The sequence below is a fragment of the Egretta garzetta genome, unplaced genomic scaffold, assembly GCF_000687185.1.
Source record: "Egretta garzetta isolate BGI_Z169 unplaced genomic scaffold, ASM68718v1 scaffold81, whole genome shotgun sequence".
Lineage (NCBI taxonomy): Eukaryota > Metazoa > Chordata > Aves > Pelecaniformes > Ardeidae > Egretta > Egretta garzetta.
The window spans coordinates 7,767,663-7,776,807 of NW_009258671.1; the positions used below are offsets into that span (position 1 = coordinate 7,767,663).

Consider the following 9,145-nt stretch of genomic DNA (forward strand, 5'->3'; position numbering starts at 1 on the left):
TGAATGATGCACATAGGGCAGATCTCATTGTGAGAAATTCAGTTCTCCTGTAATGTAAGCTTTGCCATATTATTTGGACACAAACAAATCCAATTATAGCCCGAATCTAGACAATAGGTTATCACAGATGAAAAGAGTAAGTAGAAAGTGGGAGAAAAAAAGAAAGGGTAAGTTGGTCTGTGGTGCAGCCCCCTGCCAGTGAGTAGAAGGTTACTCTGCAAGGAGCCCTTGTGGCTTTTACTGGACTATTTGCAGACCAATGCCGTAGCAACAGAAAAGCAGTTTTTGCTCTCTGACTCGGTCTGTTGCAAACAATTTCTTTCCTGAGAAAGCTAATCGCTGTTTTGTTACATTACTTCCCAGCAGATGAGCCAGGCACTCCTGAATTTAAAACAGAACCACGAGTGAGTGACAGCGAGCTAAGCACAGGCTGGAGTCTTGTAGCAGCATATCCTCCAGTGCTGCAGTTGGAGAAAGATTTTTCCTTTGAAGATGAGACACCTGGGGCTTTTGTAGAAACTAAGTATGCCCCGAGTTGTGCAGCTGTTATCTCGATTTACAAAAAAAAAAAAAAAAAAGGCAGAGAAAGGCAAAGCGTCTGGCTCTTCTACGCACCACCAAAAATTCCTCAAAATGCTACAACCCAAGCCAGCACTTTTCATTCTGCAGTTGTGTTGCTTGCGAATACTTTCCATCTTGTGGCTTATGTGACACTTTCAGCCGGAGGAGCCTCCCAGGCGAGCCGTGAGGCTGTGCTGTGTGCGTACGAGAGCGAGGGAGCGCGGGAGTGTGTGTATGTGTATGTATGAGCGAGGGCGCGTGTGTGCAGTGTCGTAACGTGGCAGGGCACAGGCAGTTATGAAACTTTCCAATAAAGTCTCAGTGCGTCAGTATTGGTTGCTTGGGTTTTGGTGGTTTTTTTTTTTTTTTTCCTCTGTCCGTTGCCCTCCAGTTTCATTTCCATTTATGAGTGCAGAGAGAGGGAGGGAGAGGTTGAGAAATGCTAGCAGACCCCCCCGCGCCACTGGAGGAGCCGAGCAGTTCCCACGACAGGTGGAGCACGCCGCCGTGGCGCTGAGCGAGATTCCCGGGTCGTGGTGCCCGGGGACAGGGGGAGGGGAAGCCCTCGCACTCTCGGGGCAGCTGCGGTTGCAAGGGGCCCCTTCAAAGTGCTGCAGCAGCAGCCAGGAGTTCGACTTTTATTTTTTGAAAGGACTGGAGAAATTATTAACCACAGTTGATGACGTCAGAGTTGATCTGATTAAAGGTTTGTTTTCTTGCTGGCAGAGGTGTGCTCCGTAGAGACTGGTTCTCTCTTCTTTTTTTTTTAAGTTTCTTTTTTGAACAGCAAACGGAGGGAACTGCTCGCATTGCTGCTGCTGCTGCTGCCGCTGCTCCAGCTGCGTGTGTGTGTGTGTAAACAGGATGGTGTATCTGTAGCTGCCACGCGCAAACACACATTTGACCATGAGGACTCTTCGCAGGTTGAAGTTCATGAGTTCGCCCAGCCTCAGTGATCTGGGCAAGAGAGAGCAGGCAGCCTTGGATGAGCGGGGGACCCAGCAGCGACGGGCCTGCTCCAACGCTACCTGGAACAGGTAAGGTCTCGCACGACGTGCCGACTCCCCTGCAGCCTCTCCGCGCTCCCCCGGCCGCGATTAACGTGTGGGTAGCTGCTCCGTCAGCTTGCAGGAGGGGCTGCCTTGCTCCCAGCTCAGCAACGTTACAGTATGTTGGGCTTCTGTGTTGGTGCGCTCCACGTACTGGAGTTCGCGTTCAAGTAAACGACGGGAGCGGCTTTTTTCCATTCGTGTTAACCTTTCTCTGAAGGCTGATAGCAAAGAGCCTTTCCTGCAGATGGCTCAGCCTTCTCTTCCTTGTGACGGACAAGGACTTAGTTCAAAGGGTCCAGCTACAAATACGTCTTTGTGTCTATCTAGATATTCTCATTTGAGGTTGATTTGGTTTATTTTAGTTTAAAAAAATTTACATATACACAACTATTAAAAGACATTATTTTTATCTGCATAACTATATGTATTGCTGGTTGTTGATACAGATACTACAAAGTCTACTCAATTTACTCACATTGATACAAGTATTTCTGTGTGTGTACGTGCGCACGCAAGCACACACGCACTTTTGATAGGGAAAAACAAGCCCTGATTGTTTTCTTTATTATGTTTGTACATCTGAATTTTATTACTCTTTGACTGAAAAAAACCCACACAAACATTTTGTTGAGAATGGGTTACTTAGCACAGATACCCAGAAAGCATCTTAATGACCATTTTGGTGACACTCTTAAGGATGAGTCTGAGTCTTTAAGTCGCTGGGAATTATATTATGTCCTTTTTGAAAATGAAATGTCAGCTCCTGGGTCACAGCTTGGAAAGCATAATTTGTAATGTTTTACAATTGTATGGCAGTACAGCAGTAGGAAGAAAAATGCCAGGGAACTATAGGCACATTTGTTAAAGGTATTTGAATTCTGAGCAAAAAAGAAAATTATAAAATATCACATCTTCTGTCACTCTCACCACTCAATTTGTGGTTTTGTGCCTGTGTTATGAATTAATTGTTTAATGCCAGCAACACACCAAGCACTGAAAATGTACCAGTCACAAAAGAGATCGAGTTTCTGCTCAAATACCGTGCTATTTATAACAACCGGAGTTGCCCCCAAGGTCTGGATGGTGATGGTAATTAAAGGCTAGATTGGGCCACCTTGGCTTCTGCCAGTTGGGGTTTCACTTGGCCAGTAGCCCTGTGGGAAGCAGCATGGGGTAAGATACTACTTGGTGCAAACCAAGGTGACAGAGTACGGTCCCCAAAGCCTTTTTGTGATGGTGTGCTGATGGCTTTTGTTGGCGGGGATTAGTGTTTCCAGGTCTTGCTTGCAGGGAGGGAGCCGTGGAGGTGGACGTGAATGGAGAGCAGGTCAGGCACTGGGCTTGCTGGGAGCGGGAGAGCTCCAGGCTTAAAGGCTGCTGATATTCAAACCAGAGGGTTTTCCTAGGTGAGCCGGAGCAAGAGTTTGATATTTTTAATTTGGACAGGAAAGGTATAGCTCTGGCCAGAAGTGGTTGCCTATCAGCGAGCTAGACTTCTGCACATTTCATCCTCACGATTAGACAACCATCCCATCACCTGTTCCTGGAATAGGTGTCCACAAGTCATCCTGTCGCTGCTTTGCATGAACTGAGGTCTAACTGTGCTTTCCTGCCACAGGGTTGCCTTTTCCCTGTGCAGGGATCACCAGGCCGTCCCTGCCGTTTGTGGCACGTGCCTCCGAAACGCCTTGGGAGCACTGGCAGAGCTGCTGTCCTGCGGTGGCAGGCTGGTGCTACCTGCTGTGGCAAGTCAAGTGGGCATCGCGTGCCTGTGCTGACAGCTGCCTAGCGAAGCTAGGGCAAGTAATGCAGATTACAAGCCAGTTGCACTGTGTGGGCAAAGGGAAGGCCCTTTATTTCTTAGTTAATAGTGCAGGTTTTTCTCCTGAGTGGAAAAGAAAGCGAGGGTAACTCTTCTTTCAGGCGTAAAAAGACATGTATCTTCTCTGGAGTTTATTCTCAGGAAAGCCAGGGCTTAAATGATGTTGGATTAGCTGTATTAAGTTATCCACTGTAGCTTCTGCCTATCACCAGTACGTGCCCGTCTTGGCATGTGTAACAGGGACTGGTCTCGAGGGAGTCTGTGTTCAGCTCTCCTGGGGAGATCGTAACATCGACGTGGCAAACTGGGCAACTAAGCTTTGACTCACCAGAAATCTCGGGTGGGTTTTGAAATTCTTGGGCTGTGGAAGGTTTTTTATTTTTCCCCTGAAAAATTAGAACACCCCAACCAAGGACTAGCATACCTTACTTTGGTTTGTAGGAAAATTTGTTCTTCCAAACGAAAGGATTGCCTGTGCCGTTTCATTCTGTGCAGTATCCAGCGTAAGAGCTTGCTGATCAAGGAAGTCGAGGCGCACTAGCAGAGCTCTTCCCTCTCACCAAGCCTGGCTGTTCTATATTTAAATGTCTGCTGGTTTCTTGCCTAATGTTAGCAGCTGTGCCTGGGTGTGTCATGTGTGTATCTGCTTTTGAAAGAGGCTTTGAACCAAGTGCATCAAAACTGATGTGGGGAGAGGTAAAGCGCAAGCCCACGGCAGGTCCTGCCCCACACGAGACTGCTGATCCCGTGCTGGAAGTCAGCCCTGTGAGGTGGAGCGAGGATGTTCTCTCAGCCCTGCCGGGGACCGCGCTGAAACGCTGCCGAGCTGGAGTTTTGCTGGTTGGGGTTTTCGGCACGGTAGCAGCTCCGTCACCGAGGGCTTTTTCTGAGGAGGATGCGCAGCTCCTGTTCTGAGTCGGCTTGTGTGAGGCTGCAGTCTGGCTGCCCAGCGACGTCTCCTCTGCCACCTCTGCTCTGTTCAGACCGGTCTCAGCCCTCAGACTGTTTATACCAGAGGATGCCTGCTGCTTTCTGACACTGAGGAAGGGCAAACCCCGGGAGCTTAATCTCGAAGTTCAGTGTGCAGGGGCACATAGCACTCAGTGCTAGCAAGGAAAGGCTCTTCCTCTCCGCTAACTTTCCTCCACCTCCAAACTAAAATGCTGTAAAACTTCTCGGCACTGTTAGATCAAAGGGAACTCAGTGCCGAGCTGCTGTCTGCTACTATGCAAATTAGACTTTCTATCATGGCTTTTTCCGATCTTGCTTTCCCATAAACCCCAAAAGATCTGTACAGCAACGCATGGGCAGTGCACGTTAACTAGCAACCAACAGCAACATAGTGGAACAATACAGTTTCGTTACAGCTCACAGAATTTGCATTGGATTAAAATAGCTTAGATTTTTTCACTAGCATTGTCTTCAATTCCTATTCTGCCCCCCCCTTTTCTGCTTCAGGCAAAAAATGAGGGCTGAATGCTGACTAAACCAATTGGACTGAGAAACCCAGGGTTTTTAATCTTGAGCTTGCAAGCCACGGGGGCCCCTCTCAGGGCAAGTAAAATCCGTCCTGAGGTTTTCATTCTGACTGAGCTAGTACAGTCTGCCTGATGGGGAGCTGATACTGTCTGAGTTGTGCTGTGGGAAAGCCTCTAGTCAGAGGCACTTGAGATTGTCTTTGATATTAGAAAATGGGGAAAATTCACGGAAATGTGATTGAGTAGGAGATAGCAAAGAAAAGGCGAAGAAACCACAGTTCAGATGGCTGTGACATTAGTGAGATCAGCAGTAAATCCAAGGAGACATACGGACTCAGAAAGAGTTTTACGGTTTGGGCTAATTTTTACAGGGTTGTAATAAGCGCAATAACTTGCTGTAAAGTCATTTTTATAGTCATGGGAACCGTATTTCATCTTCTAATTAAAAATGAATGTTTTGTAGATCACAGGAAGGCTTTTCTAGTGGAGAAAACATTCTAGACCAGCATATTTATCTGCTGCTTCCACTCAGAAATTTTCTTTCTTCCAATATTTAGTGTTTGTTTAGAAATATTTTGAAATATTTCTGCCTGTCTGATGATCCCTTTCTTTTTCCTGACCCTTTACTTGGAGCCCTCTTTGGCTCATTTGGCCATGTGCATGCATGGGGGGCAGACAGAGCCGAGCTACGGGGTGGGGAGGAGGGACAGGGCGGGTGGTGAAGGGGACTTCCCAGCTGGTCAAGCCACTGCTGCACCACGGAGCATGTGCCAGCCTTGACTACAGCAGTAGAAAGTGGTGGTGGAGAATTGCTGCTCCACATAGCCCTCCAGACATATTTATACTTGCTTGAATGCTGGTGTAATTGGAAGCCAAAATCTCCTTAGTCCTACACTTTGTAGAGATATTAACTCTTGGTAACACTTCAGGGAAGTCCCTTTGCCTGTCTGTCTCAACTTCTTCATATGTAAGAGTAGTGTTTATAGTTGGTGAAGTTAGTGAGCTAATGCCTCTCAAACTCTTTGAAGACAGAGTTTTGCGGACCAGCTTATTTTCACGTGTATGATGCAGTGCGTAATTGCAGCCTATCCCTGTTTGCAGATTGCTTTACCTTGGGTAGAAATTCCATAAATGTAAATGGACTAGCAGCTGCAAGCTTAGTTTGAAAGGGTCAAGGCCTCACGGAAAGCCTGTGGAGTTGCAGCTGGACTGAAACTGTGCTGAAAATGGGCTCTTCCCGATTGGATTAAGCTAATTCAGGAAAATGAGGTTTTATTCTGGAGCGAGGGTGTCTTCAGGGAGGTTTTGATGCAAGTATATCAATCAGGTTAATTATTGTTGATTAGCGATTCCCGTAACTGTCCAGAGGAAATGAGCCCTAAGTCACTTAGTCACTTTTGAAAATGAAAATGTTGCATTTAACTGCCTGGTACTCACAGGGTGTGATTATTCAAACAGCATTGTTTTTGCTGATGGACTTCACCTGGAGCATTTGCAAACAATAAAAAAAAAAAAATGCCGTGATACTTTCACCCATGCTGTTTGCATGTGAAGGTAGTGACTGAGAGAGCCAAAATTACCTGCGTGCCGTGCACGAATGAAAACGTTGGCTGCTCCACCTGCTTTGCCAGGAAACGCCAAGCTGGGAGGGCCATGGCGACGATTGAAGCAAACAGGACATCAGGATTCAAGCAGAGATTTGCGAGCCCAACTTTGCGGTTGTTCCTCAACAATGTGGACAAACTGATTCTGACCTGGCAGTAACCAGTGTTTTAATCACAGTAGTTTTTCCTTCTTGGCTTCTTAAGAACATCAGTGAAAGAACAGGGGTGGTACTTTGGTGCTGGGGGGAGCCAGCCTCCCACCCACCAAAGGCAGTGAGTGCTATCTGAGTGGACAGCTAGCGACTCAAGTGAAATGTATGTTTCGGTGGTATTGAGCTACTTAGGCAGTGGTTTTCTATTATGCAAAAATCAGAACAATAAACCCCACCCTCCCTGTCTTGGCACTCACACTGTTAGGCTGGTTGGGAGTGCAGTCAGCGAGCATCCAACTCTGGGGATTTATACCTTCCAGCTCCCTCCGTGCTAAAGCCAACGGTGGGGACGGGCTGCGCTGTGTGTGCTGGAGCTGTCATTCGCCGTGATTCAGGTGGCCAAATAGTGAGTCCTGAGCCACCGCCTCCTCAGGAGAATGGGGCAAGTCCAGAATGAGCAATCTGTCCCAAGAGGTGAAGTTTCTTAGGCTGCTGGGTTGATTTTTGTTGCTCTGAGTGCCTCCTGGTTGTAGGTAGTTTTCTTTTGGCAATCTGTGGCCACTGTGGGATAGATAACACAATACATTGCTGGAGCCATCCAACATTTTGTCTTAATTCTAAAGGCAGCCCCCTCCCCCCCAAAAAAACCCTGGTCTCTGCAGTTTTCCCACCGTGACGTCCTCTCCTACAGCCAGCCTGCCCTAGCCGTGCTTCTCTCTTCACTGACCTGTGGGAAGCCTCCTCCCATGCTTCTTTCTGCCCTGCTGCTGGTCTCAAAATGTCTTCTTCTAGCCATAGTCTTCACACCCAGAGTGACCCATGGCATATGTTTTTGTGGAAAGGTGCCGACATAGTGTATCTTAGTGCTTGGACTCAGGTTAAATAATACTGCCGCAGCAATTTACCCCAATTCATACCAGTTAGGGAGCTAGCTAATGAATTTCAAGAAACACCGTAATCCTGCAACTCAGATTTGCCTTTTCTCACAGTCTGAGGGTGGCTATAGCTTATTTCAAAGGTGCACTGCTCAGGTGCGCAGAGCTTCCAGGTCCCCCTTGTTCCCGCAGAAGATACTGGTGGGGGAGTGTTAGAAATTGCTCGTTTCCTTAAGCAGGAGAAAGTGTAGCGCTGCAGGAGTGGGAGGTTACATCTGTGCTTCTGTGCAAAATGTATCTGTTGGCACAGTACAGCAAACCAGAACCATTTAAAATAATCCTGGACGTACAGTATGGGGTCTGGTCTTGATTGGAGACTAGAACCTTATTCAGTGCTGAGCATGGGCAATTCAGGAGCTGATGGTTTTTTGGGGCTATGTTGGGCTCTTTTTTGTCTCCTCTGCTGTGCTGTGTTCTTGTGCACACGTTTACATACATGGCAACTACAGGGAAGCTATTCAGAGTAATCTCGGTGCATGAGCGCACCCATTATTACCTTCCATGTTGTAAAAGAGTTACAGAAGGCAGTTTACAAGGGATTTCCAATTCAGGTTAACTATTAAAATACAAGTTTAACTACATGCATTATTGACTTAAGCCTCGGTGGAGGCTGGTCGCAGGCACAAGTAAAGGTGATCCACCCACCTCAAGCATCTTGCAGGACTTCTGGGTGTAAGCAGCAGCTCAGATTTTCTTTACTCCAAAAGGCTGTACCATTCTGACTAAACCCTTTTAAACAATCATTCATTATAGAAACCATAGCATTACTTCGATTTAAGCAAGGGCTGGGTTTGGTTTTTTCATAAGGACTTCTGGGTGTAAGCAGCAGCTCAGATTTTCTTTACTCCAAAAGGTTGTACCATTCTGACTAAACCCTTTTAAACAATCATTCATTATAGAAACCATAGCATTACTTCGATTTAAGCAAGGGCTGGGTTTGGTTTTTTCATAGAATCATAGAATCATAGAATCATAGAATGTTTAGGGTTGGAAGGGACCACTAGTGGTCATCTAGTCCAACCCCCCTGCAGTGAGCAGGGACACTGCTAACTAGATCAGATTGCTCAGAGCCCCATCCAACCTGGCCTTGAATGTTTCCAGGGATGGGGCCTCCACTACCTCTCTGGGCAACCTGTTCCAGTGTTTTACCACCCTCATTGTAAAAAATTTCTTCCTTACCTCTAGCCTGAACCTACCCTGTTCTAGTTTAAAACCATTTCCCCTTGTCCTAACACAGCTGGCCCTACTAAAAAGACGTTCCCCATCTTTCCTATAGGCCCCCTTTAGGTACTGGAAGGCCGCAATCAGGTCTCCCCGTAGCCTCCTTTTCTCCAGACTGAACAAGCCCAACTCTCTCAGCCTGTCCTCATAGGAGAGGTGCTCCAGCCCTCGGATCATTTTTGTAGCCCTCCTCTGGACCCGTTCCAACAGTTCCATGTCCTTCTTGTGCTGAGGGCTCCAGAGCTGGACGCAGTACTCCAGGTGAGGTCTCACCAGAGCTGAGTAGAGGGGCAGAATCACCTCCCTCGACCTGCTGGCCA

The 9,145-nt window shown here is 47.3% G+C and overlaps 1 protein-coding gene across 3 annotated transcripts in view; it reads left to right on the plus strand.

Annotated features, from left to right (window-relative positions):
• The first annotated feature begins 991 nt into the window (after window positions 1–991).
• Window positions 992–9,145, plus strand: part of PRR5 (proline rich 5) — a 57,179-nt gene continuing 49,025 nt past the window's right edge. For 2 of the 3 annotated variants that reach the window (XM_035888533.1, XM_035888535.1), the window contains exon 1: window positions 1,274–1,598. In XM_035888533.1, the coding sequence (XP_035744426.1) occupies window positions 1,468–1,598 (131 nt within the window). In that variant the 5' untranslated portion in view covers window positions 1,274–1,467. The other variant, XM_035888534.1, reaches the window with a different exon arrangement.